This window comes from Trichoderma reesei, assembly GCF_000167675.1.
Source record: "Trichoderma reesei QM6a unplaced genomic scaffold TRIREscaffold_3, whole genome shotgun sequence".
Taxonomy (NCBI): domain Eukaryota; kingdom Fungi; phylum Ascomycota; class Sordariomycetes; order Hypocreales; family Hypocreaceae; genus Trichoderma; species Trichoderma reesei.
The window spans coordinates 1,819,881-1,847,035 of NW_006711150.1; the positions used below are offsets into that span (position 1 = coordinate 1,819,881).

A 27,155-nucleotide genomic window follows, 5' to 3' on the forward strand; every position below is an offset into this window, starting at 1 on the left:
GAATGCCCCCTAAAAAGACGTCCATGATGTCAATTGCCAATGTAGGTGAGCTTCCATTGAGCTTCAGCGAGTCCATGGCTGAAATTAGCGTCTGTCTTTAGTGAGCAACCAGCGGGAACAATAAGCCCGAGCCTCGGCCCGTGTCTCACTGCTCACTCAGTCTAAATACAACTACATACAGCTCATCACTCACAACTCGTCTGTCTAATCCACGTCAAGACTCACGGCCTCGACTCTCCTTATACATGTGCCATGGAAACAACGAGGCTCTCGTCATTCCGCTCGAGATAGTAAACAAGAAACGAGATCCATTTGATATTAAATTACATAAAGAAAAGTGCAACGCTCCCGGGCCGTTATCCAATTGATGCTGCTGCATTGTCCCTGTATATCCACACGTAGCGCAACGACATCCGCATTCTGGTCCCAAACCGTACATACAATGCATGGCGAAAATTCAAGGCAAGCAAAGAATCATCTACGAGCTGCCCGCAGCCGCCTCGGCCGGTGCCTTTTCAGCCTCCTTGCCCGACGACGACGACGACGCCGCTGACGAGGCAGCTGCTCCGGCAGTCTGGTTAGCCATGGCCATCTGCCATGCTGGGATCGACGCCTTGCCGGAGCCAGACGGTCTGCCAAAACTGCTCCTGGACGGACCCTTGGCGACGTCGGGCTTTGGCGTGGTGCTCGTCTCCGTCGCGCTCTCATTGGGCGACTGAGCGGCTGCTGCTGTGGGCGGCGACGCCGTTCCGCTGGTGCCGCTGTTGGCACCATTCGTCCCGTTGATGCCGTTGATGCCGTTGGCGCCCCGGAAGTAGCCGCTCGAAGCGGTGGGATTGGACGCGGCGTTCATCCTCTGTGACACGAGCGTCTTGAGGCTCGTCAGTTCCGTGTTGATTTCGGCAAGGCGGTTGTCGGTAATCTCCTTCTGGTTGTTCATGGCCCTCGGGATGGCATCCTTGAGGCCCTGCACTTCGTCGCGAATGCGCTGCGCGTCGTCCTCGCGGCGCTTGTTGGCCGTCTTTAGCTCCGCCATGATCGTCTCCAGGTCCGCCAGCGTCACGTCCAGCCGTTCTGTCCGCTGCTTCTCGGCATCCTTCAGCGCCTCCGTGTCCTTGGACAGCTGCTCGACCAGAGCAAAGGCCTTGTCAAACTGCTCTTCGATCGACTTCTTGTCCTGCTCCAGCCGTTCAGGGGTAGGCGGCGCTACCAGGGGGTACACATATCGCTGTTGTCCATTAGTCAGTAACGAGCATGGCCACAAACGCGCGCAATGCTAAAGTCGTACCTTGCCCAATGAGAACAGACCATAGCTGACTCCTCCCACCACGGTTGCCATGATGAACCAGTCTCTCCAGTCTCTCTTGGGGGTCGCGGCAGGCGGCTGCCATGCGTATTGGGGGTAAGGCTGGTAGTACTGCTGAGGGGGGCCCTGAGGAGGACCTGGAGGCGCGGCCGCGTAGGGTGCCCTAGGAGCTACCGCGCCGCTGCCTCCGGCTCTGGCGAGAGCGGCATCAATCTCCTCTTGTGTCAGGTTCTTGGTTCGAAGGAAGGATATCTTGTTTTCGATGGACGACGCTGCGACGCTGGGGTCTTGCAGGACTGCTTCTAGTGTTAGTATATCGTATTCTGTATCAGGGCGCGGTGAGGTCAAGAGAAAAACCGGGGTGCCGGGTCGAAACTGACATTGCGCCTAGAGAACGTGGTTATCAGCAAAGGGATGAATGAATACGGGAGCCGTCTGTCGCGAAGACATGGAGCGGATGACTTACTGCTGACGCCACGATTTCCTCGCGTATCGCCATGGCGGCGGCTTTTCTCAGTCGGAATGCGTCTAACAGAGCCTGAAGAGGCCCAGGGAAGATCAAGTCGCCAAGATGGACGGAAGACGCAAGTTCGGGGGCGCTGGCGATGGATGCTGACAGAGAGGCAGAGCAAGAGATGAAGCTCGGTAATATGTGGTGGAACCCCGGGATGGCTGAGCGCGAGCCGCAAAAGGCCAATGCCAAAAGACACGGCTGGGCCGAGGCAACGGTACGTACCGGTACCTTCACACGTACTCGTACTGGTACTAAGTCACCTTTCAGCTGAATCATTTCAGGTCGCTGCTTCCAGTAGCTCCTGGTCTGTCACGTGCTTCCGACGTTCTCAGATTCAAATCCCAGACTCCGACCCTCAGCCGCGCTAGTCCGCTCTCGGCCAATCAGGCCTTTGTTTACTTTCTCACCGAGCAACCCGCCTTATCGCTTTCCTATTCCCCCCAATTCTCAAACGGCCCCACGAAAGAACTTCCAGCCTTGTATGTGCCCAAGTCCGCCTCGTCGACAACGGCTGCAAATCCCGTCTTGCGCCGTCGAGAATTGATCGCCAAACGCGCCGGGAATCGCTCCTCAGCCGCTCGATCATTGCCGCACAAGCACGGCCGACGACGCAATGTCTCAGGACACGAACCTCTGGAGCGTCCGCAGGAAACGAGAGGTAGGCTAAAAGCTCCCCCCCGTCGCCTCTGTCGCAAGAGCGTCGGCATCCGCATCATGGTCGCCTGTGGCGCGCAGGCATCGTCCCGCTGACAGACAGAACGGCACAGACGCTGGGCGGCCTCAGCACGAACAGCGGAATCCCCGCGCCCGGGTCGACGATGAAGCGCTCGAACCCGAACCCAGGCCACTCCGGCTACGGCGCCGGCCACGGCCGCTCCATGTCGGGATCTAGGCACTCCCTGGCCTTGACGCGTCCGAACCAGCCCATGTTCCAGCGCGCCTCCTCTGGCGCAAGCCTCGCCGACCTTGGCCTGTCGTCGGTCAAGCGCACCTCGTTCCAGCAGCCCCGGGCGACGTACACGCCGTCCGCCTTCACCCCAGCGGCCGCGCGGCCATCGACGGATGCCGACAGGCGCAGCAGCGTATATCGTCCGCGGCAGTCGACGGTCGGCCCCGTCAGCCATCAGAGCTTCTTCCAGACCACGCCGCAGGCAGCGGGCGTGCCGCGCGATCCACGGCCGCTCAGGGACCGGGCCTTCCAGGCGCGAATCGCCCAGGAGCTCATGGACTATATGGTTCAGCACAACTTTGAGATGGAGATGAAGCACTCGCTATCGCAAAACATCCTGAAGTCGCCGACCCAGAAAGACTTCAACTACATGTTCCAATGGCTGTACCATCGGATCGACCCCAGCCACAAATTCCAGAAGAACATCGACCAGGAGGTGCCGCCCATTCTCAAGCAGCTTCGGTACCCGTTTGAGCGCAGCATCACCAAGAGCCAGATTGCCGCCGTGGGTGGGCAGAATTGGAGCACTTTCCTCGGGCTGCTGCATTGGATGATGCAACTGGCCAAGATGCTCGAGGGCTATGCGAACAACCAGTATATGGATGCCTGTCTCGAAGCTGGCGTTGACGTGACTGGCGATCATATCATCTTTGCCTTTCTGAGCAATGCCTACCGCGACTGGCTCGCCATGGACGACGACATGGGCGATGAGGATGCTGAACGGCTGCTGGCACCGCACGTCGAGGCCATGGCCAGGGCGTTTGAGCAGTCCAACTCGAGGTACACGGCGGAACTCGAGATGCTGGAGGCCGAGAACGAGAGGCTGCTCAAGGAAATCGAGGATCTCGAAAAGTCAACCCCAGACCCTGCCGTCTTGGACAACCATTTCAGGATCATGGAGGAGGATCGCGTCAAGTTTGAGGACTACAACGAGCTTGCCATCCAGCGGTCGGAAAAATACGAAGCTCGTATCCAGGTTCTGCAGGGGGAGCTGGAAAAGCTGATGGAGGAGTTGAAGGAAGCCGACGAAGAGCGACGCGGGCTTCAGAAAGCTGTCGATGACCAGGGCATTAGCATGCAGGATATCGACCGCATGACTTCTGAAAGGGAACGACTGCAGCGGGGTATCGAGTCGGCAGGGCAGCGCCTGGAGGAAATCAAGAAGAAGGTGATGGAAAAGGAGGCCGAGGCCAGCCGAAGGCTCGACGAGCTGGAGCGCATGGTCGACAGGTACAACACCATTGCCTACCAGATAGCGCTCATCCCGGCCACGGCGGCCAACGCCAAGGGCAGGGAATATGAGCTGCAGGTGACTCTCAACGGGAGCGAGCCGGGGTCGTCCAACTGGAAGAGCTCCAGCACCACGCACACACCAGCGACCGACCGCCTGCTGATTGATGCTACGACGGGTTATCAGCCGGGACACGTCCTTAACCTGGACCTCAGGGGCTCGATCAGGAGCAGCTTCATAGCGTTGCGCAAAGAGATTGCGGAGCGGCGGAGCGCCGTCATGGACGACATGATGAAGGACCACGACCTCCTGGACGGCATTAAGGAGGCCATCGAGGACAAGCGCAACGAGGTCGAGGCGCTGAACCACCGGGTGAGGGCGGCGGAAGAGGAATACGAAAAGACCAAGGAGGTCGCCACGGCGCAGAAGATGGGATCTGACGCGCAGATTGAAAAGATGGAAAAGGAGCTGTCGAGGATGCGCGCCGGCTTGACGGAGTCTGTGCAGCTGCTCGAGCAGCGCGAGATTAACACTACCATTGAGTGAGTCTGCCCATCTTTTGAAACCAAGGCCATGGGCCCTCTTGAAGCATATCAACGAAGCTAATATATATCACCAACCCCAGATACGAACAGCTTGTATTACGGGCCAACTCGCTACGAGAAGAGCTGCACACGGAGATTGACCGCATGCTCAACGACGTCATCAAGTTCAAGATTCACGTGCAAAAGAGCCTGGACGACTACGAGGGCTTTGTGGCGGACGAGCTGGAGAAGGAGCTGGGCGGCGACGAGATGATGGACGAGACCCGGACGCTGCCCGATATATAAACGGGAGCTGTGCTCGACGTTGATCGTGTCCTTCTTTCTTGCTTCCTTTTCTTTCTTTTTCTTTTTTTTGCTTTCTCCTTTTCTTGCTCTTTTCTTGAAACGGCCTTTGGGATAATGAATCGAGCGCTTGTGCTGATGGATGATGGATGGAGTTTGCTGGTGTTGGGTCTGATAGACATTGTCTTTTTTTTTTGTGTGTGTGTGTGCGGGCAATCTTTTTGTGCATACCTACTCTGTTGTTTCACATGTCTTTTTGGGAAGATACCACCAGCAGTTGTTTATCCTCCATTGAATGATTGATGACTTGGGACTGTCTAATTTCAATAATGTGGCTACGTATACTGCTAATTCTTTTGCTTTGAGATGAAAAGGAAGATCAAATACCAGCTAAAATGGGGCATATTAGGACATATCCAGCTTTTCTTGCAGAGTAAGGGGGGGTAGAAGAAGGATATACAAGATCAAACACCACAACGAGGCACAGATGCCTCTTCTTGACTCCTTGGAGGCGTGAAAGGATCAACTAAGCTGCGGCTAGCCCAGTTGAAGCCGGCCAAGATGAGAGCTCATCGACTCCTCTGATTCATCCGTCTCTCTTAATGTGTTGCTGTCCGCCTCTTGCGGCACAATTGCTTCAACTTTTCCCTTTCCCCCTTTCTCTCTTCGCAGCTTATACGACCACACGCGCACTGTCTGGTCAGCACAAGCCGTGGCAAACTGCCCATCTTGTCCAAATGCCATTGCCCGAATCTCGCTCGTATGCGCCCTGAGTATGAACTGAAGCTGGCCGGTGGTCCAATCCCAGAAACGAACGCAGCCATCAGTCGAGGCGGCCGCGATCCATCTCCCGTCCGGGGTAAATGCCACCTTGAAAATACGATACCACTGGTTCGGGATGCGATGGACACGCCGACGCCGTTCCAGATCCCAGACTTCAAGATGTTCCAACCCCCCTGTAACGAGATACCTGCCGTCCGGCGAGATATCCACGGAGGCGGCGCATTGGAGGTTGCCACAGGGGCCCCAGCTTCTCTCCCCTGTCTGCAGGTCGTAGAGGCGGAAAGTACCGCTGCAGCATGCGGCTACGAAGCGATCGTTTGGAGAGACTCTGAGGCATGAGATGTACTCGCCCGTGGGAAACTCTCGGACTTTGATCATGGTATGCACGCTGTATACATCGATAGTGCCTTCGCCACGACCGATTGCGAGGTATCGACCGGAGGTGGAGAGATCAAGCAGAGTGACTGGCTCAAAGTCGTTAAGACGCAGCTTGGTATTGTTGAGGCGCTCCCTACGCAGCCACGTTGCGGGATCCCATACCTGATAAGTTGGGCACGTAAGTCAATTAAACTGTTGTCATATTATAGGCTGTGTAATTGGGGGTGGATTTGCTTACCTGGATGGTATTATCGCAACTGACTACGGCAGTTTGTCTATCAGGGCTGATGCAGAGGCAATGGAGGGGATTGCCAACCCCATCCTATACTACAGCGGCCTTTGGGCCGGGGACCTGATGCCTCGCCCTCCAATTTTCTGTGGACCAGGTCATTATGTCGGAAACGTTGCTTGCCACAAGATCTTTCCCGTCCTGAGCAAAGGCCAGGTAGTGGATGGGGAACTTGTCCTGAGTCAGCGTCATCACGCAGTTGATGTCGAAGCTTTGCTCCAGGAGCGGGTTGATGAGGGCATGCCAGCCCTGGCCTGAAATCGTATTCCCTGTCGCTTCGACGTAGTTGTCTTCCATATCGTCCTCGTCACTCTTGCTGCCACTCTGGCTCTTCCTCTGCAGTCCCCTCTTCTGCATCTTCAGAAAGATCTGGACCGCAGCCTGGTGATTGTGCGCATGCGCCCATTCAAGCGGTGTCTCACGATAGGGAGGTACGAACAGCTTGTAGATTGATGGGCGGAACAGCATGTTGATAATGTCCCTGTTTCCCTCTTCGATGGCCGTTTCGAGCGCCGTCATGCCATCCTCGTCGCTCAACGTCTCGTCGATGCCGTGAAATAGGAGCACCTTGATTGTAGACCTGCTGCCGCAACGAACGGCGTTGAATAGAGCTGTCCGGCCGTAGCTGTCTTGCGAGTTGACATTGACGCCGGATTGAATAAGCCTCTTGACGAGTCCCGAGTGCCCTCTCTCGCCAGCAGCGGTCATCAGCGCTGCATTTCCGACGCCGACGTCTTCCTCACTATTGAAAGAGTAGTTCCGGTTGACCAGCTCTTTGACAGCATCCAACATCCAAGTCTCGAGCTAGTACGGCTCTGACCAGTTGTGCTTCGGTTGGAACAGCTTCGTCCAGACCCATATCTCCGTCCGACCCATTTGGGAATTCTAGATCTGGGTGCGGCGACGTTGATTCTGATCGTTCGTTTCGTTGATCTTCGCATGAAAATACGGATTCCTTGTCTCCGAAGTCGCTGTCATCGTAGCCTCCCATGTCTTCATCCTCCGCTTCGAGCAACGACAGAACTGTCAGGGACCCGACGCAACTGTCTATCCAGGATTCCATTTGCTCGATGATGATGTTCGTCTTTGGGTTATAGTCGTCCAGACATTTAGAAAGTCTAAGCAAGATGACTATCACTCGATTTAGTAGACGTAGGTGAGGTGTGGAAGGCAGAAGTCCATTGGCAGGGTCGCCGACAAGTAGTTCAGCGTTTCCACACCACAGGCGAAACCTCTTGAAGCTGCTAGACAAGGGCCAGTCCTCCGGCCTCGAACCGGGACTATCGACTGGTGATGCCCAGCAGAATTTCTCCAAGCACTCATATAAGAGTATTCGAAGAACCATGGCGGGTTGCGACATTTGGAAGGTCAGCGACATGTTGGCGAAGTTGTATCAACAAGAAGAAGAGAATGTTGCTCAATATCAGGACATGGGAATATTCAAGATATCAAGAGAGTTTTGGCTTCAGTACTTATAAGTGTTTTGGGAAGTTTGGTGGCTCTGATGCATTCCATATGGATAGAAGAAGGGAGGGCCAAGATTCTGGCAGTTTGCTGGTAGATGGCAGGTTTTTGTGTTTGTCATGCTCTCTGTTTGCTCCTGCCAAATCCAAAGTTTGCTTAAACTGGACTGATCTGAAAATCTCACACAATGTACCGCTGAGGTAGATACTAGGTACCTAGCAATTGAATGCTCGAAAAGGGTCATTTCAACCAAAATTAGATAAAAGTTGGTCACTCAGGGCTTGATAAAGGTAGCAGTTTGTTTGCCATCTGGAACTCGTTGAATGTCGTGATACCAGCTACTCTATATATATCAAGTCGTGCATCACAGACATGAACAGGATATAGTTAGAACAAGCGGCTTATTTGTACAGCAATCAATACTTGGATAGGCCGAAATAGAGGATTGAACTCAGAATGGAAGATGACTTGTGAATACTTGACTGCTTCATCTGACTACGTGCGAAGCTAATTCTCCTTGACTCTCGAGTAGACATCAAGGACGAATCGAGGTGGAAGATGAACAAAGAAGGACAGAATCTGCATCAGTCAAGTGGCATCCTGACCCCCTCTTCTGGTTGACCTCCTTCTGGCCTTGTCACCCCCTTCCGCCCCCTTCGTCTCTTTTGGCTCCTTCGATTCTTCCTACTCCTTTGACTCTTCCGGCTCCTTCGATTCTTCTTACTCCCTCGACTCTTCCGGTTCCCTCGACTCTTTTGCTCCTTCGACTCTTCCGGCACATCCACCGCCTGCGGTATATTCAACCCGTCCCCCTTTCCATCCCTAACCCCGTATTTGCCGTCTCCCACCCGGTATGACCATACACGCACCGCCTTCTCTGGAGTAGCCGTCGTGAATCGACCGTTCGTGTCAAAGGCCATGTAACGAATCACCTCGGCATGGGCCACAAGCGTACACTTGAGATGCCCATCTTCCCGATCCCAGAAGCGGACGCATCCATCGTCCGAGGCCCTTACAATCCATCTATCGTCTGGCGTGAACGAGATTGCGGTGGTGTTATGCCAGAGGGTAAGTGAGCAGAAGAGCTGCTCGCCCAAGGCCCAATCCCAAACAGAGAGCTCATGATCTCCAGCTATAGCCAGGTATTTGCCATCTGAAGAAAAAGCCATGTATTTAACCCTTGCAGTGTTCTTGATGAGTTGAGGTGGACACCTTTGAGTCTTCTTCAGGTCGTATATGTAAACATTGTTGTATAGACTGTAGCCGGCTGCGGCTACGAATCGGCCATCCGGTGATAGCTTGACACAGTCGATCCCGCTATACCTGGGCAAGTCATAGTCCCTGATCCATCTTCCCCTTTCTACATTGAAGACACGGAGTATGCTTGAAGAGTGCTGGAAGCCACACACGAGAATTCGGCCAGTCGCAGAAAGATCGATCGCGCCGACCCAATGGTCGAGCTGCAGACGGCATCGGACTTGCTCTGTAGCAGCGTCACGTACCTAAAGATGAATCAGTTAGACGTTCATCTGGGTCGGGGAATCAAATTGGACGCCTATGCTTACCTTGATGACCCTGCCATATGCAGTTGCGACAGTTTGCTCATCGAGGCTGACGCAGGCGCAGCCGATGGAGTCGTCGACCTCGCCTTCCGATCCCTTCCGTGTCTCTGGAGACCTCCGAGCCTCTAGTTCTCTGGCCAGGAAGTGGGAGAATAACGCTGACTCTGAGGATCTGCGGTGAGCGGCAAATCGAAGGGGGAACCCGGGCTTTGAAGTGTCCACAAGCTCGATATCGAAGCTGCCTTGGGGCTGAGGCTTGACGAGGGCGTACCAGTCGTTGCCTCGGATGATGCTCTCCTGTGGCCCTTCGACGTCATCTTCTTCGAGGTTCGCGGGCTCATCGTCATAGTCTAGTAGCTCATGATCATGGCACCGTAACCCATTAAGCCCTTCGATCATCTCTCGCCGTAATAGTCTCTCCTGCAGTTCTTCGAGGATCGCGGCGGCAGCCCCGTGGCCGCGTTTCCGAGCCCATTGTATTGGTGTCTGATTCCAGGCCTGTGGAAAGCGGCTGCAGGCGGTTTCGTCCAAGAGGCGGATGATCAGCTCCCAGTCACCCTCTTCAATGGCCAATACCCACGCCGTCTTGTCTTGGTGATCGGATGCCCCTTTATCGACACCCCGGTCTATGAGCAAGTCAATCAGGGGCTTGTCGTGTCGACGAACGGCATGGAACAGCGCTGTCTGGCCAAGTTCGTCCCGCTTGTCCATGGAGATTCCGGCCTTTGAGAGCATATCGACGATTCCTATGTGTCCTGCCTTGGTGGCGGCTATCAGAGCATCTCCTCCCAGTTGGGCGACCTTGTGGTCACAATGACGGACCTCGGCCTGTTCAAGTAGACGCGCAACAGCATTGGAGTCCCCGGCTTCTGCGGCTGCGACTAGCTCTGGTCCAACTACAGGGAGCGGGTACATGGACATACTATCCCAAGACCATATCTCTTCTACGGAGAGAAAAGTCGGCATGGGTGGCAATTCTGGAAACGAATCTGGAGCCAATTGATGTCCATCGTGATCACCCACCTCCTGATCTTTGGAACCGTCATCATCGCAGTCTTCCGTGACTTCGTCCTCGGCTTCAAATACAATCTTCGGCAGGCTGTTCATGAGAGAGAGGATCTTCTCGGCCAATGTCTCGACGATCGAACCGCCCCTTCCAACGGCATCTGTGTACTCGTCCAAAGCCTCGATGAGCTCTTTGAAAACTGGGAAGGTCGTATCGAGTCTGGCATTGTCGGCGGCTGTGGGAGGTAGAAACCCCCAAGAAACGCCATCAAGGATTCCTTCAGCCCTTTGCATCCAACGGCAGAGGCTCTTGAAGCTCTTGGACAAGAGAAAGTCCACAGACCCCGTTTCGCAATCACCGACTGGTGATAGCGAGGGAAATCTGAAGAAACATTGATACGCGAGGATGACGGCAGACATGATGAGACGTGAAGTTTGTTGGTGGATGGTTGGTGAGTAGTATGAGAGGGTCAGAGTGTAATGCTGCTGGAAATTGAAGGACAAAAAAGGAAAGCAGCCAGGACATGGAGAGGATTTGACAGGACTTTTATAAGTTGCTTAGTAGGTATATGGACTCCTCGAGTGCCTTCAAAGAAAGAACGATTGAGGGGTGAGTCTGGCATTGAGTGTTCCATGTTCTTTATTTGTTTTAGCTGATTCACGTCTTTTCAAAGGCGAGGTTGTACGGCAATAACAGGCGACACAGCATTGACAAATGGATGGCCAGCAAAGGGCATTTCTTCTCCAATAATGGAGACAGTCCAGCTTTTGGATCCTGGAAAAGGGGCGAGTGCCTCATTATTGACTCTCTCAGTCACTGAGGCGTTGTGGTATCACCAGCTGCAGAATACATGCGTGGCGAGCAGACAGGACAGAGACACCAATGAGCGGCTCAAACCATATAGCAATCAAGCTTTGTGAAGGCAGAAGCCAAAGTTTGGAATGGATAACGAAGCAGTTGTCGTGCAAGTATGAACGAAGAGATCTTGAATAACACAAGTGTGCGTGCGTGCGTGTATGTGTGTGTGTGTTCAAAGCTACAACAGATCGGGAGGTGCCTGGTCTTGTAGCACCAGAAGGAGTTGTTCATTTGATTCAAGTGTCAACAAGGATGGAAGAAAAACCATGTTCTCCTTGTTACTTGTCTCTTGAATCTCGTCTTGAAAACCCCAGAGTGAATTGAGGCATCACGATGAATGAATTTGAGGTGAGTGAGATCCACAGTTCAGTGAAAGATGAATGAGAGCATATCCAGTAATGTTCATTAATACAGCTCACAGCCCACAGCCAAATCAAGTATGTAGCTCGGTGCGGTATTTACGCTGGCGGTCTACTTCGGGCCTCTGCTCCGGTTTTTTCCCTCGCCGTTCCGCCGGTTTGCCGGCATTTGTTGAGTCGCTCGTCACCCCTGCACCTTTTTTTCCTTCTCCCGCTTCTATCGCATTCTCCGGCCGGTGATGCATTTTCTCCTTCTTTTTCCTTTTTAACCTCCGCGGTTCTGTTCATACTACCTAAAGTAATACCTACTTACTTCCCTCGCATTGCTGCGTCTACCTATTGCAATTGGATAGTCCAGAGCATCCAATTGCATTCATTTGGCCTTACTCCTTCAATCTTCTCTTAATAGATACATCTCTTTACTTTCTGCCTTACAAAAATGCTTCGGCGAGCGTCGGCAAGAGCTGCGTCGGGCGCAACCGGCCAGCTGCTGCTCAAAAGCGCCTCCCCTCTGTGCCGCACCCCGCAGCTCTCCAGCATCTCCAGCATCTCCAACTTCTCCTCCTCTTCTTCCGCCTCTTCCTCCTCCAGCTTCCTTCTATCTTCCGCCCGCAAGGCCACCATCCCCGCCGGCCTCCGCAGCTTCCACGCGACCACACGCACCATGGCCGACAAGCGCATCGAGAGCGACGCCTTTGGCGAGATCGAGGTGCCCGCCGACAAGTACTGGGGCGCCCAGACGCAGCGCTCGCTCAGCAACTTCAAGATCAACCAGCCCCAGGACCGCATGCCGCCGCCCGTCATTACCGCCTTTGGCATCCTCAAGGGCGCTGCGGCGACGGTCAATATGCGCTTCGGACTCGGTATGTGCTAGACTACACCACAGGAACATGGGGAGCTCAGACACGCACAGAGAGAGAGAGAGAGAGAGAGAGAGAGAGAGAGAGAGAGAGAGAGAAGGCGGATCGGGGGAACAAACGCTTTGCTAACCAACTGCTTCATCTCTGCAGACCCCAAGATCGGCCAGGCCATCCAGCAGGCCGCCAAAGAAGTCGCTGACGGCAAGCTGCACGACCACTTCCCCCTCGTCGTCTGGCAGACGGGCTCCGGCACCCAGTCCAACATGAACGCCAACGAGGTCATCTCCAACCGCGCCATTGAGATCCTCGGCGGCACCATGGGCTCCAAGAAGCCCGTCCACCCCAACGACCACGTCAACCGCAGCGCCTCCTCCAACGACACCTTCCCCACCGTCATGCACATCGCCGCCGTCCTCGAGTTTGAGCGCGACCTGCTGCCCGCCCTGCGCAGCCTCCGCGCCGCGCTGCAGGCCAAGGTCGACGAGTTCGAGGCCAAGAAGATTATCAAGATCGGCCGCACCCACCTGCAGGACGCCACGCCTCTGACGCTGGCCCAGGAGTTCTCGGGCTACGTCGCCCAGCTCGACTTTGGCATCGAGCGCGTCGAGAGCTCCCTGCCCCACCTCAAGCTGCTGGCCCAGGGCGGCACAGCCGTTGGCACCGGCATCAACACCTTTGAGGGCTTCGCCGAGGCCATTGCCGAGGAGGTCAGCAAGATGACGGGCATCACCTTCAAGACGGCGCCCAACAAGTTCGAGGCGCTGGCCGCCCACGACGCCATCGTCCAGGCCCACGGCAGCCTCAACACCCTGGCCGGCTCCCTCACCAAGATTGCGCAGGACATCCGATACCTGGGCAGCGGTCCCCGGTGCGGCCTCGGCGAGCTGATTCTGCCCGAGAACGAGCCCGGCAGCAGCATCATGCCCGGCAAGGTCAACCCCACGCAGTGCGAGGCCCTGACCATGGTCTGCGCCCAGGTCATGGGCAACAACGTCGCCACGACCATTGGCGGCATGAACGGCCAGTTTGAGCTCAACGTGTACAAGCCTCTGATGATTCGCAACCTGCTGCACAGCTCGCGCATTCTGGCCGACGGCATGCGCTCGTTTGAGGAGCACCTGGTCAAGGGCCTGCAGGCCAACGAGGAGAAGATTGCCAGCATCATGAAGGAGTCGTAAGTGTTGCGCCCGTTTACCGTCTCTGCTGGATTCTTTGCTAACACGGCTTCCACAACAGGCTCATGCTGGTGACGTGCCTCAACCCCAAGATTGGCTACGACATGGCCAGCAAGGTTGCCAAGAACGCGCACAAGAAGGGCCTGACGCTCAAGCAGAGTGCCATGGAGCTCCAAGCGCTTACGGAGCAGGAGTTTGATGAGCTCGTTAAGCCCGAGCTCATGGTCAAGCCCAAGAGCGTGTAAAGGAAGGCAAAGAAGAGGGGGCGTGTGTACAGTACAACAACCTAAATAATACCATGGGACGGGGTTCTTGAGGAAGCATCCTAGTATAGCTTGTATCATTACCTTATCCTGAATAAACAATACAAATGAAACAAGACCAGCAAATCCAGATTCAGTCTGTAAATTGTCTCCATGTTCTGTAAGGTATCATACCTAGGCTAAGGTACCTCAAATATGTAAGTCGGGTGTGACCTCGGCAGTTGTCAAGGTCATTTCCGTTTACGGCAATTTGAGGTCCCACTCTTATGTGCTTACCTAAGCTGGATCGTCTGTTCTATGTGCAGCATCTCACAACGTGGCAGCACGTGATCGCTGGCGCAGGTCCCCACTCGGCAAATTATGATTACATAACACCGGATAAGCTTTTCAAGTCGCTGCTATCGCAATTTTTTTTTTTTTTTTTTTTCTTTCGGAGAGCATCTTCATCACTCAACCTCCATCAACTCCCCCCATCTCCCTCCCAAAAGATCGGCCGTGAGCCTTATCCGGGCGAGCCCATTTCTCAATTCCACACCGTGAAAACAAAATGTCTACCGCCAACGAAGCAGGTGAGTTGTCTCTGAAGGACAATTGATCCTCCCATCTCTCCCAATTTGTCTCTTTTGAGCAGCTGAGAGGCTGACTTTGTTTTCACAGCTTGGCCCTTGGCCGATGCGGCCCTGACCCAGGAGATTCTCGATCTCCTCCAGTCGGCCATGCACATCCGTCAGGCGAAGAAGGGTGCCAACGAAGGTATGTCTCAAAAATCCTCCGAAGAAATACAAACATTCGATGGAAACAAATGGCTGACATGTGTGACCAAACCTACAGTGACCAAGTCCATTAACCGCGGAACTTGCGAACTCGCCGTCCTGGCCGCCGATACCGAGCCCCTCGCCATCATCCTGCACATCCCCCTCATCTGCGAGGACAAGGGCGTGCCGTACGTCTACGTCCCCAGCAAGACCCTGCTGGGCCGTGCCTGCGGTGTGAGCCGTGCCGTGATTGCGGCCAGCATCAGCTCCAACGAGCTGTCGGAGCTGTCTGGCCAGATCAAGGCTCTCCAGCAGAAGGTGGAGAGACTTGCCATCTAAAAAAGGAAAGGGCAGGACCATGGAAAAGGTTGTTGGCATCCAGGCTTTTGAGCGTTTACACACGCAAGTGTTTACGCGGGTTGGTGTGAGTGCGAATGCGAATGCGCTTGTGCTTGTGCTATAGATTAGCAGGGTCAATGACATTTTTATTTTCACATGCTCATGATTTCGTCTAATGTCCACGCGGAGCCATTGTTGGATGCTCTGGCTTTCCCGTTTATCGTGGAGATTGATTCATGCAAAGTGACGACGATGACGATGCCATGCACTACCAAAACCATGCATATTCGTATACCTTGATCCATCCTCCAATCTCTGTCTGCTTACCTCACCCACACACCACCACCTCCAAACCCTCAAAACTCCAATCCATCCATCATCCAACGCGTCCGAATGCCAAAGCCGGTCTAGAGCCGTCAGCACCCTGTTTTCTTTTTTTCCCGCCCGGGATCCCCGTTTTTTTGCCGTCACGAGGCGGCCGAAACGGACGAAGCGACCGACGGATCGGACAGCGGAGTTAATGACGCCAAAGGGGCCGCTTACACACGTCTTGGGTATTAGTGATATCGATTGCTTGTCGTCGGCGGTCCGAGCCAGAGCGCGGGCTTTTGGAATCTATGAAGATCGTGGGTAGTGCAGATTAGAGGTAATTGCAGAGCTACTGAATGATTTTGAGTGAGAGGGTTTGTACTGATTAAAGAATGAGATGAAGATGTTGTGTGTGATGCGTGTCAATATGTACTGTATACTCCATCTTGTGTTATCCCAGTTACTGCCTACATACGGCATCACCGTCCCTGATGCTCATCCCTGGCCCCCGATCGTGACCCGGACCCTGATCCAGCACCATCGCAGCCGGAATCTCGAACCAAGCCGAAGTCCGCACGCCATCGCCCGCTAACACCCAAAACCCGCAGAGAAAACTACTCTAGAACATGCAATGCAAAGCCCGGACGAAGCAGGAAAGAGGAAAAGGAAAGGGAAAAGAGTCTAGGGCGTTTCTTCTTAGTCCGCAAGGCAAGGGAGGGGTGGCTTGCGTAGCGACTTTTGCTGGCCTTTGGGTCCCGGACTCGCACTCGCTTGCTTTAACTCCGAAAGGGTGTTCTGTCTGTCAATAGAGCGCATCCCGGTTTGTGGCTTGCTCTTGTTGCTGTTCAGCTCCTCTCCCCTAGCCCTACTTGCGGAGGTAAAGGGCGATAGTGGTAGTATGTACGAGGTACGACGATGATGGATATGGGATAGATGGAAAAGCTGCGCCTTTGGAAGCCCTGGGAAAGGGTAAGAAGTGGGCTGATAATGGTAGTAAAAAGCCGCTCGCATCAAACAAGTCCGTACCTAGAAAAGTCCGGACGAAAGAAATAAGAAATCTCCAGCCAGTATCATCGAATCTCATTGCCCCCCCTGGTTGGCGTTGACGTTGACGATTGTGGCTTTTGGGGAGCCTCCCGGCATGACGCAGCAACCCTTGCTTTTCTCTTGAGCCAGCATCAACGTAGTTTGCACATATATATCTTGGCTGGGATGTCGCAGTTTCGGCAGCAGCTTCTCCCCAAGCTGTGGCAGCGCTGGTATAGCCGTCTCAACAGCGTCAAGCTCAATCCCAGCATCATCAACGCCAACAGCAAGACCAGCCCCAGCTCCAGCTCCAGCTCCAGCACGCAAGGCAAAAGAAGAGTCGTCCTCCTCGTCTCCTTCGCAGCAGCAGCCGCCACGACAGCAACCATCGCCGCCGCCGCCATGACGCGCAAATCATCCTCAACCACAGCCACCTCCATCTCCTCCTCCTCCTCCTCCTCCACAGCCCTCCATCATCATCATCATCATCCGCCCTCAACAACCTCCGTCACCAAGATCCCCGGCCGGACCAACATCCCCGACGAGGCCGCCTCCAACCCGCACCACGTCCTCAAGCGCAGCGGCGCCCTCGCCGGCTTCAAGAACCCGTACCCATCATGGTCCAACCCAGTCGGCTTCGCCTCCATGCTGCAAAACGTCCTCTGGCCCACCATCACCGGCGACCTCAAGTGGCCCGACACCACGCCGCCCACCGTCACCGTCGTCCCGCCGCAGTGGCTGCCCTCCCGCGACGCCTCGCCCCGGCTGAGGGCCACCTGGCTCGGCCACGCCTGCTACTACGTCGAGTTCCCCTCGGGCCTGCGCGTGCTGTTCGATCCCGTCTTCGAGGACCGCTGCTCCCCCTTTAGCTTCATGGGCCCCAAGCGCTTCACGCCCAAGCCGTGCGACCTCAAGGACATCCCCGTCGTCGACGCCGTCGTCATCAGCCACAGCCACTACGACCACCTGTCGCACGGCTCCGTGCTGGAGATTCAGAAGCACCACCCGCAGGCGCAGTTCTTCGTCGGGCTCGGCCTGGAGCCCTGGTTCCGCCGCAACGGGCTCAAGAACGTCACCGAGCTGGACTGGTGGGAAGACGCCGAGCTGACCGTCACCGTCAACACAAATGACGGCGATGGCGATGGCAACAACGGCAGCGGCGAGAAGAAGAAGAAGAAGACCATCTCGGCGCAAATCTCGTGCCTCCCCGCCCAGCACACGTCGGCCCGCTCCGCCTTCGACAAGGACACGACGCTGTGGTGCTCCTGGGGCGTCCGCTCCGGCGACAAGAACGTCTGGTTCGGCGGCGACACGGGCTACCGCGCCGTCCCGCGCGTCCCGGCCGGCGTCGACGACTACGGGCCCGAGTACGAGGCGCTGCCCCGGTGCCCGCAGTTCAAGCACATTGGCCAGCATCGCGGGCCCTTTGACCTCGGCCTCATCCCCATCGGCGCCTACTTCCCGCGCGTCGCCTTCTCCGCCATGCACGCCAACCCCTTCGACTCGGTCGAGATCTTCCAGGACACGCGCTGCCGCCGCGCCATGGGCATCCACTGGGGCACCTGGGCCTTGACCATGGAGGACGTCCTCGAGCCTCCGCGGCAGCTCAGGGAGGCCCTCAGGCGCAAGGGCATCCCAGAAGAAGGCGTTTTCGACGTCTGCGATATCGGTCAGAGCAGGGAGTTTTAGGCATTGGCGTTGTTTCTTTTCTTTTCTTTTCTTTTTTCATTCTGTTGTATCCAGCTCAGCAAGCGGAGGGTTTCGATTTTTCCTTTGGTTGGTGAAACTGTCAGATCTCAGGCAAAATCAGGCAAAAGACGCACTTGGTTGGTATGTACCTACTGTACCTTACCAACAAATCTCACGTCACATGCGTCTGTCCTTTTGTATAGAGTCCATTTCCACTCACACACACACACACACACATACACAATATATACCCGCATCTGCCTTCACACAATTCGGACAGTGTATTCATATAGATCTATCTCATTCAGTATAATACCAGAGAACTTGGATCTTAAAGATCTCTTGCGCTTCATATCTCGAATGACATACCATATTCGGTGGTCCCAGCCGCTCTATCCAGACGCATGTGTCAAAATATCTACGGAGCGATTCGGGACGAGCAGCAGAAAATGAATAATACGAGCAAAAAAACAGGCGAGAGAACTCTCAGCGCCTTTAAGCAAGGTGGCCGCCCCGTCGTGATGATGAACGGATGCTAAAGGGGTGCGCCTCCGTGTTAAAGACAAATTTGTTCCCGCCGTTGGCCTGCACCTGCACATCCGACTCCTCCGCAAAGATCAGGTACGCATACTTGAGCGCCTCGGCAAACCAGAAGCTCTCCATATCGTCAGAGGCACCCCCGCCGTTGGCCTGCGTCACGTCGTTGATGGACGAGTACGCGCTGCCGGCGCGGCATGCGTCCTCAATGGCACTGAACGCTTCCCACGCCAGGTCCTGCCACTTGGAGTCGCCCGTGACGCGGTATGCGTAGTACAAGCTCTCCAGCGTCTCCGGCCGCAGGATGTAATACGGTGCCGTCACCCAGAATCCTGCCGACGAGTAGAACCCGGACTGGGACGAGGGCGGCGAGCCGCCGGCGCCCGTCACGCTGTCCACCCACGCGAAGCCTTCGGGGCCGATTCCAGAAGCCGTCTGGTTGTACGTGGCAAAGTACGAGCTGGCAAGCTTGATTCCAAAGTCAATGTACTTTTGCTCGTTCAGGAGAATGCCTCCCAAGATGAAGTTGCCACCGGCAAAACTGGCCACTACAAGGCAAGAAAAGGGGGAGACTGTTAGCACACAATCACCACCACGTACGACGTCTCGAGATGACTGTCGAATGGAGAAACTTACAATGTCCTGAGTTTGGCGACGTAGACTGTCCGTTGTACGAAGACAAAAAGGTCAAGTCCTTGCGCGTCGACGGGTGAGAGGCGAGATGCGCAATGGTCGAGTCGGCAGCAAGGACCCAGCGATCCTTGTAGTGTGCAAACGCAACCGGGTCGTACAGGTACATCTTGATCAGGTACTCGTAGAAGCTGTCCATGAGGCCGGACCAGCTGCCGCTGCTATCCTGAAAGGTACCGTTGCTCGTGCTGACAAACGTTCCAATCAGGCCAGGCCATGCCTCCGGGCTTCCCTTTGGATTCAGGAGATACGACTCGCCCTTCTGCGCAAGCTGGGCATACTGCGGGTTTCCCGTCAGGTCGCTCAACCGTGTCCACTCGAGCACCAGGCTTCCAATTTCAGCGACGTTGTTGCTAGATGCACCACTTCTCCGGACAGTAGGGTTGAAGAAGACGGTAGGGTCCGGGACACCGCTGGGAGTGGTGAACGCAACCTTGAGGCCGTTGGCCAGTGTTTGAGCCTGCCTCAGAAGGCTGTTTACCAGGGTCTGGTTTGTCGCCAAGGAGCTGAAAGGACCTCGCAACAGGTCATAGGCTAGGTAGAATCATCGATTAGCCATACCGTCAGCGCCGAACAATCCTTGACGCGGAAACTAGGCTCGCCCATCGAACACGTACCAGAAAGCAGGCCACCGAGGTACCGAATGTTGGTCTCGAACACGGAGATGCCTTGGTTGGCAACCGCAGTCGTGGTGAAGTTGATCTGCGGTACATACTGAAGGATCGTGTTCACAATGTCGGCATCCCCCATGAGGATAGCCGTGTCCAAGCCATCGATTGCCGACGAGCCCCAGCCGTTTCTAGGCCAAAGTAAGATACAAATTCGCCACTTTATGAAAGGACTGAGGTTCCGTCACGAGCTCGCAGCTTACCTCTCATCATCAAAGCTGTTGCTGACCGGGTGGAGGTCGTCATGGGGAAAGGCAAAATGGTGGTAAGCGTTCCACGACGTCTGGAATGCGGCCTTGACTGCTGCCGCCCTCGTAGGGTTGGGAGATCCACGTTTTGTGGCGCCCGGCTTTGGATACGCCAGCGCAGGTCCGATGAGCCCGAGGGCAAGGACGGAGCTGCTAGGGAATCTCATGTTGGCAGCAGCTGTAGTTCAGGCTTTGACAACAAGGACGGCAAGGCGAAGAGGAGAGAGACACTTGCCCAGGCTCAAGGCATGAGACGGGGCTGCAGATAAAAGTGCCACGGGTGGGAGAGACGTCCATTTCAATGCTTTCTCAAATGCTCCTCCTCCTCCTCCGGAATCAGCAGAGCCAGGAGAATGAGAAGAGGGGGTCCCTCATGCGACGCGACACTGCCTACGCCACCAGAATGCGAATTGTTCTTCAAGCGGCCAAGCGGGTACCTCATGCGAAGCATAAAATTCCTCCTCTTCCAATTTAAGACATGGCGCCGCCTGCAGATGCGAGAACGGCCGTCCGGCATGTGTTAAGCTTGTCCTTTTCCCGGCGTTCTTTGGCGTCTTCTCGGCTGGGATGGTGCGCCATCGCGCCTCCAGTAGCTTCAGGGGTGGACGAGGCAGACGAGGATTGCCGGTGAACAGAACCACAGCAGGCAGGTGACACCGTGAGCTAGCAGCAGCTTGCATGTGCTCAGTATCCATGACGATATCTTTTGTGACCTTGACAAACCGGGACAAAAGATTAAAGCTTTTCGACCGGGCCCCGGAGGTGACTGGTCATTTAGACGAATCTGATGCGTCTCGCGGGGAACCTGGTTTGCCTGGGCACGCCGACAGGGGACTGGAATCGAACATTGCACCCAGCCATCATCAGGTGCCACTCGGGCCTTATCCTAGTAATTGGACCATGTGCCGTGGTATGTGAGCCGTGGGAATGCTGCGGAGGGGGTGGCGGGAGGCGGCCAGAAACAAACCCCACGCATGCTTGGATTCTTTGTAGTTGTGCTCGATTCCACGCCAAATGTTGCAGATGAGGAGCGGGACTCCATTGAGCTTGCACCTTGGTAATGAGAACACCACTCCAAGGAACGCGGCTGTGTACTTTGCATAGCGGCGTGAAGAAGCAACCAAAGCCGGGATACAGAGCTTGGCAGCATGTCCCGTGGAACAAGCGGCGAGACAAAAACCGAAGCCAGCGCTCAGCACAACGGGTGTGCTAGCACCCAGTCCTGTATTTCCCCATGGATGTCCGCTGGATCGTCGCATCAGCTGCGGGCATCACCACCGCCATCCACCATCACCACCAACAGCATCAACCTGCTTCTTCCCGCCTAGCGCCGTGAGCGCAACCACGGGGCTTTACGTGCAATGATATCAGCAGAGCCGAACTTCCCCACAGATTGGCGACGGCACTTCAGGAACCGGCTTGTGATGGTGCCCCGCATCTCAAATCTCAGCTCCAGGCACAGGCGGGATCATGCTGTCCGGCCTTGGTTGGACGAGCCTCGAGACGCGCTGCCACTGGCTGCTTCGCAGCTGCGCAGATGCCGGCGGCCTGCGATACGAAGGCCACTAGGGGCCGATCGTGGGTGGACAGCGATCGATAGATGGCTGCAACTGAATATTTCGAGGTCGCGCGCCAGCTGCGACGCAGCCGTTCAGACGCTGGCTCGGCAATGCAACGTATGCTTCGATAGAGCCGGCGTAAGTGGTGATTTCTGTTGTGCAAGGGTGCGAAGTAGACCTGGCCAGTCCTGACCCCGCGCTGGACCTGTGCGAGGCTCCAATGCCGGGATGGAGAAGCCAAGATCCTGCTTCTGGTTCCAAAGTGCGGCCGTACTTGGTAGTCGATGACCAACGAGGCGCCGTGGTGCGGAGTCCAAAGGATTGCCATTACACGTTGTCATGCGCTGTGAGCCGCGGATCGCATAAGCTTTCCCCCTCCTTCTCGGCAGTTTTGCGGCGCTCAAGCATCGGACCATATGCTCGTTGGCTCGCTCCTGGGATACGACTTTCGTGGGGCGAATGAGTATGCGAACCATGCAGGTAGGTCGGCTTCTTCACCCATTCTGTCGCAGCTTTGCCAATGCTGCCGCTACGCCTTCACTAAGCTGGCTACTTTCTTTGCTTGGCCGCTGCTCTTCCCGTGGTTGGGATACAGGTTGAGAAGTGGACTTTTCTTCACGGACCAAAGTGGTAAAAGCCTCTTCAGCCTCCGCCGCTTCGTCGGAGTCGCCATCTTCGTCCAGGAATTGAAACTGTCGAGGCTGCGTGCCGCCAGACTGACGGCCCGCGGCACTTTTGCCAGGAGAACCACGTCCAGAAGAAGCATGTGATGTCATCTCTGACCTAGTGGCCTGAGACCCGGACTTTGCGACTTCTGATGCAGAAGGCCGATCACTGTCAGCATGTGCGCTGGCAGTCCGTGGATCGCGTCCTGCCACGGGTGCTGATGACGGTTGGAGACCCCTCTTGGCTGCTTTTCTTGCTCGAAACGGCTCGTCGACTGCGTCCATCCACCTCTTTACTTTGATACCTCCCCATCCGCTTATCATACTCAGCTGCTCTGGCTCAGCATTGATGGCATTTTTTAGACTGCCAAAATTGGCAACCAGGGCCACTGCATCTGATTTGTTCAGGCTCCTCGGCACCGTGACAAACTCAACCAGCTTGTCTGCGTAGTTGGATGACTGCTGTCCACGAATGGCTGCGAAATTGGCGTTTTCGTAGGATTTGTAGAGTTCGAGATAGCGCGCTGCTTCGGCTGCGGACCAGCATAGCATGACGGTCACGTTGTTGACCACCGAAGTCTTTGAGAGCTCGCGTAGGGAGTCCTCGTGATTCGGAATGTCAACGAGGGTGAGGAGGATGCGCAGGTTGTATTTGCCTTGAAGGTTGCGGATGCGCGTGTATATATATTCGGGATGGAGACGGTGATATTTGAGGCTGCGAATGACAATATTAGACCATGGGCTACGAATGGATATAATCCATGATTGACATGATGTGATATACCCACCTCAAGAAGAGCGCGCAGGTGGTTAGTCCGAGGACATAGTCGGCCGGTATGTCGCTGTACTCCCATGGAATCGACCGGATGGAGGTCAGGACGGGGTTGCCGCGCTGGCGAGGCGAAACCAGAATCGTGGAGCCAAGGTTCTTTTGCTGAATGACTTGCGGCTTTGGCTGCACTATGGCACTTCCCGAGCTGTTACCGCTCGACGATGGCTTGTCGAGAGCCTGGGGTTTGGGTTGCTGGACGGCAGTGCGTGCTGGAGGTATCGAGTCCACGGCCGCCATTGCCTCTAGCAGGGCGTCGTCGGCACCGTAATCGTCATCCATGGTCACCAAATCTGCTGCAGCATCTGTCTGGGCTCGGGAAGAGGACAGGGTTCGGGGGTTATGGCTGAGATGAAGAGTTTAGGATCGGTGATGATAAAGATAAAGCATGAGCTGCTGCATCAAGCCTGAGAATTCACGGTGGAAAATAAGTGGGGCTTGTCACTAACAGCTTGGAGCTGGATGGGAGCTTGACACAGCAATCAGCCACAGCTTGATGACGCTTGAATTGCATTGATGGCTTGAAACTCAGCATTCCCAGGAGAATGGGGCGTTAATATGTATTGGGTAAGCTTGAATCACCACGCAGTTGCTACTTCTATAGAAAAATACACAAGAGATGATGGATATTATATGACGTTGCCTCACCTTCAGTGTCATGTCGTTTGCCTCAGTGACCACCTCAGCCTCTACTCGTACCCCTGAAACGCCATCTAATTGAACAGAATGCTTGTGACACGCGTTCCCCTCGGGGCAAGACGACGTACTAGATTGCGACACTAGAGGGAACAGGAAAAGAGCCGTCGGAAGTTTGCCTCAAATCTACCAGCTGTGGTGGAGCAAATCTGCCTGGAAAGAACACGAGACGGACGAGGCGATGGCGGCAAAGGGAGCATAGAAATGCTCTGTAGTTCGTTCATTTGTTGCAAGCAACGATCAGGTATCAAGGTACCTATGATGGAAGATGTAGAGACGTGGGAGCGCCCATATCAAGATCACCAAAGCAGCACTTGATGTTTCTTCTATGCTTCTTCTGACTGCCCATCTTTGAGGTACGTTGGATCCTTACACTCGAGTCCTCTCTCGGCTGACAAGAACACTCCGAATCAGCATCTTTCGCTTCTGGCACGGGATATCTCTGTTGTGTTGTGTCTGCAAGCCGCCGTTCGGCTCTAGTATACCGAAGGCAACACCACACCAGAAGAGGGTGCGGGGGCGGGGGTGGGGTTCGATCCGTGGTCTAAGAGGAGCGGCTATAATACAGGTAAGGTACTCGCATGATATTGATGCCGAGCCTCACAAGTTACAAGTACAAATCATCTACGATCCATGGTGAGCGAATGCAGATGTAGGTACCAGTGTTCTTAGCAGTTCAAGTACCTATCTCCCGTCTCTTCTCGTAAGGTACCTGTATACAATCAGTACCTGATTACCTAGTATATTCCCCCGAAAATGTACGAGCTGAGGTACGAGCTGCTCAGCCGAGTGACCCCTCAGACAATCTATTTGCACGCGATTCAGCATCCCGCATCTCCCCCAACTTCGACCCCCCAACTATGTCATCCTCCCACTCGCAACTATATTGCCGCCAGCCAATCGTTTTACAGCCTTCGGTTCAATTCGCCGCGAGCTTCTCGATTATCGTTCCTGAAAACCACTTTTCAACACGACAAGACAAGCCTCGGCGTGATATATCCCACCAATTGCTGAGCCAAACAGCTGGCGAGGGCGGGCATTATTTGCCGTCAGGATCCTCCGTCGCAGTTCTTGACAAACTATATCGTGGTCTCGAACGCAGGACTGGAGACACGCCACTTGGACCAGCTCGTGCTTTTGCTTTCTCCAAGAGTTCCCATGGCAAGCGAGATCGGCTTTCCGGCCCCATATCCATCTATAGAGCATCAGGTAGAGCAATAAATAGGTGCCCTGTTGGCGATCGCAAACGCAGCGGAAGCTCGCCGTCGTTCTTCTCCTCTTGTCACAAGCCCTCCCGCGTGCCACTACCATACCTTACCTACCTTTCTCCAACACTCACGCCCAAGCATCCTTTAACCCCCAAGTCGCTCTGCCAAATAACCAAACCATGTCTGAAGTCACCATCACAGGCTTCAGGAGCCGCGATGTGCGGTTCCCCACGTCCCTAGACAAGACGGGCTCGGATGCGATGAACGCTGCGGGCGACTATTCAGCGGCATACTGCATCCTCGAGACTGATTCAGCGCACAGTGGTCATGGCATGGTCAGCCCCCCTTTGAAGCACTCTGCGAAGCTGAAGTTCCAAGTTGACAGCTTTGCTATAGACATTCACCATTGGACGCGGAAACGACATCGTCTGCGCCGCCATCAACCACGTCGCGGACCGACTCAAGGGCAAGAAACTGTCATCACTAGTGGCCGACTGGGGCAAGACCTGGCGGTATCTGGTCAACGACAGCCAGCTGCGGTGGATTGGCCCCGAAAAGGGCGTCATCCATCTTGCGCTCGGAGCCGTCGTCAACGCCGTCTGGGACCTGTGGGCAAAGACGCTCAACAAGCCGGTTTGGCGCATCGTTGCCGACATGACGCCCGAGGAGTATGTCCGCTGCATCGACTTCCGCTACATTACCGACGCAATCACCCCCGAGGAAGCCGTGGCGATGCTGCGCGAGCAGGAGGCCGGCAAGGCCAAGCGCATCGAGGAGGCTCTCCAGAACCGAGCGGTGCCTGCATACACAACAAGTGCCGGTTGGCTGGGATACGGAGAGGACAAGATGAAGCAGCTCCTGAGAGAGACGCTGGCTGCCGGATACAGACACTTCAAGGTCAAGGTTGGCGGCAGCGTCGAGGAGGACCGAAGGCGCCTCGGCATTGCTCGCGAAATTCTTGGTTTCGACAAGGGCAACGTTCTCATGGTCGATGCCAACCAGGTCTGGTCCGTTCCCGAAGCGATCGACTACATGAAGCAGCTCAGCGAGTACAAGCCCTGGTTCATTGAGGAGCCCACCTCACCCGACGACATCATGGGCCACAAGGCCATTCGCGATGCCCTCAAGCCCTATGGCATCGGCGTCGCTACCGGCGAGATGTGCCAGAACCGCGTCATGTTCAAGCAGCTGATCATGACGGGCGCCATCGACATCTGCCAGATTGATGCCTGCCGCCTCGGCGGCGTCAACGAAGTGCTGGCCGTCCTGCTCATGGCCAAGAAGTACGGTGTGCCCATTGTGCCGCATTCCGGCGGCGTGGGCCTTCCCGAGTACACCCAGCATCTGAGCACCATCGACTACGTGGTCGTCAGCGGCAAGCTTTCCGTCTTGGAGTTTGTAGACCACCTCCACGAGCACTTCTTGCATCCTTCAGTCATCAAGGACGGATACTACCAGACACCAACCGAGGCCGGCTACAGCGTTGAGATGAAGCCGGAGAGCATGGACAAGTATGAGTATCCCGGCAAGAAGGGCGTAAGTTGGTGGACGACCGACGAGGCTCTGCCCATCTTGAACGGAGAGAAGATCTGATGGGGGCAAAGTTGGACATGATTTCTGAAGCAAATGACCTGTATCTCCTCGACGGCGTGTACACAAAGACCATGTTAGTTGTGACTTTTATAGAACGGTTGGGCAATGGATGGCAGGTATTTGTAAGAATTGACAGTGGATGAGGAAACAGCAGACAATACCGGCGATTTGGAACCTTTTACCAATGTGCAAATCTACAATACTTTCTGTATGTTAAATTACAAGATTATGCCTATTATATGTGCAATTGTTGCGACATCTGGATCTCTCAATTGGGAGGATGATGTAGGCGAAGCGGGACCGACAAGTCGCCCAGTAGCTTCAACAGCGTATCCACTCGCGCCCACGAGTCCATTCGTGGCCCGTTCAGCACCAGCGGAAGCCCCCAGCGTGATGGCAAGCCCCAATTAAGTGTTAGGACGGTACATGTGCTTGACGGAGCTCTTGTGTTGGCTGTTCAAGAGAGGAAGCTGAACCTCGGGCCTTCAACTTCATCCACTCATCACATCAACATCGACGC

The 27,155-nt window shown here is 55.1% G+C and overlaps 10 protein-coding genes across 10 annotated transcripts; 5 read left to right on the forward strand and 5 right to left on the reverse strand.

Moving 5' to 3' along the window:
• Positions 1-478: 478 nt before the first annotated feature.
• On the reverse strand, positions 479-1,805 carry TRIREDRAFT_75593 (uncharacterized protein; the record flags this gene model as incomplete). The annotated part of the gene is made up of 3 exons (XM_006962968.1): positions 479-1,228; positions 1,289-1,605; positions 1,769-1,805. The coding sequence occupies 3 exons, from the start codon at positions 1,803-1,805 to the stop codon at positions 479-481; spliced, it is 1,104 nt and encodes a 367-aa protein (XP_006963030.1).
• Positions 1,806-2,433: 628 nt separating this feature from the next.
• TRIREDRAFT_26214 (uncharacterized protein) lies at positions 2,434-4,800 on the forward strand (the record flags this gene model as incomplete). Its single annotated transcript, XM_006962467.1, has 3 exons — positions 2,434-2,478; positions 2,588-4,542; positions 4,626-4,800. Coding segments are annotated over 3 exons (2,175 nt in total), but the record flags the coding sequence as incomplete, so codon positions are not given.
• A 564-nt stretch (positions 4,801-5,364) lies between these two features.
• On the reverse strand, positions 5,365-7,655 carry TRIREDRAFT_104592 (uncharacterized protein; the record flags this gene model as incomplete). The annotated part of the gene is made up of 3 exons (XM_006962969.1): positions 5,365-6,150; positions 6,317-7,048; positions 7,098-7,655. The coding sequence occupies 3 exons, from the start codon at positions 7,653-7,655 to the stop codon at positions 5,365-5,367; spliced, it is 2,076 nt and encodes a 691-aa protein (XP_006963031.1).
• A 670-nt stretch (positions 7,656-8,325) lies between these two features.
• Positions 8,326-10,728, reverse strand: TRIREDRAFT_104593 (WD40-repeat-containing/Ankyrin domain-containing protein; the record flags this gene model as incomplete). Its single annotated transcript, XM_006962970.1, has 2 exons — positions 8,326-9,243; positions 9,307-10,728. The coding sequence occupies 2 exons, from the start codon at positions 10,726-10,728 to the stop codon at positions 8,326-8,328; spliced, it is 2,340 nt and encodes a 779-aa protein (XP_006963032.1).
• Positions 10,729-12,190: 1,462 nt separating this feature from the next.
• Positions 12,191-13,806, forward strand: TRIREDRAFT_2745 (fumarate hydratase-like protein; the record flags this gene model as incomplete). The annotated part of the gene is made up of 3 exons (XM_006962444.1): positions 12,191-12,389; positions 12,537-13,560; positions 13,623-13,806. 3 exons carry the CDS (start codon positions 12,191-12,193, stop codon positions 13,804-13,806), a joined length of 1,407 nt encoding a protein of 468 aa, XP_006962506.1.
• A 565-nt stretch (positions 13,807-14,371) lies between these two features.
• Positions 14,372-14,918, forward strand: TRIREDRAFT_104595 (uncharacterized protein; the record flags this gene model as incomplete). Its single annotated transcript, XM_006962737.1, has 3 exons — positions 14,372-14,393; positions 14,482-14,577; positions 14,656-14,918. 3 exons carry the CDS (start codon positions 14,372-14,374, stop codon positions 14,916-14,918), a joined length of 381 nt encoding a protein of 126 aa, XP_006962799.1.
• Positions 14,919-16,898: 1,980 nt separating this feature from the next.
• Positions 16,899-17,942, forward strand: TRIREDRAFT_56499 (uncharacterized protein; the record flags this gene model as incomplete). The annotated part of the gene is made up of 1 exon (XM_006962738.1): positions 16,899-17,942. One exon carries the CDS (start codon positions 16,899-16,901, stop codon positions 17,940-17,942), a length of 1,044 nt encoding a protein of 347 aa, XP_006962800.1.
• Positions 17,943-18,226: 284 nt separating this feature from the next.
• On the reverse strand, positions 18,227-20,584 carry TRIREDRAFT_45717 (glycoside hydrolase family 47). Its single transcript, XM_006962513.1, has 4 exons — positions 20,041-20,584; positions 19,787-19,968; positions 19,116-19,703; positions 18,227-19,027 (listed from the first exon to the last, which is right to left on the reverse strand). Exons 1-4 carry the CDS (start codon positions 20,250-20,252, stop codon positions 18,438-18,440), a joined length of 1,572 nt encoding a protein of 523 aa, XP_006962575.1. The 5' UTR covers positions 20,253-20,584; the 3' UTR covers positions 18,227-18,437.
• A 1,554-nt stretch (positions 20,585-22,138) lies between these two features.
• Positions 22,139-23,378, reverse strand: TRIREDRAFT_57198 (uncharacterized protein; the record flags this gene model as incomplete). The annotated part of the gene is made up of 3 exons (XM_006962971.1): positions 22,139-22,345; positions 22,523-23,024; positions 23,098-23,378. 3 exons carry the CDS (start codon positions 23,376-23,378, stop codon positions 22,139-22,141), a joined length of 990 nt encoding a protein of 329 aa, XP_006963033.1.
• Positions 23,379-25,221: 1,843 nt separating this feature from the next.
• On the forward strand, positions 25,222-26,635 carry TRIREDRAFT_104599 (uncharacterized protein; the record flags this gene model as incomplete). The annotated part of the gene is made up of 2 exons (XM_006962739.1): positions 25,222-25,377; positions 25,439-26,635. 2 exons carry the CDS (start codon positions 25,222-25,224, stop codon positions 26,633-26,635), a joined length of 1,353 nt encoding a protein of 450 aa, XP_006962801.1.
• Positions 26,636-27,155: the final 520 nt, after the last annotated feature.

Coding starts and splice junctions, on each gene's coding strand:
- TRIREDRAFT_45717 (XM_006962513.1), bottom strand. CDS start 20,252: ATGAGATTCCCTAGCAGCTCCGTCCTTGCCCTCGGGCTCATCGGACCT. Junction 19,969..20,040: donor AACAGCTTTGATGATGAGAG/GTAAGCTGCGAG, acceptor ACTTTGGCCTAG/AAACGGCTGGGGCTCGTCGG. Junction 19,704..19,786: donor CCTCGGTGGCCTGCTTTCTG/GTACGTGTTCGA, acceptor GATTCTACCTAG/CCTATGACCTGTTGCGAGGT.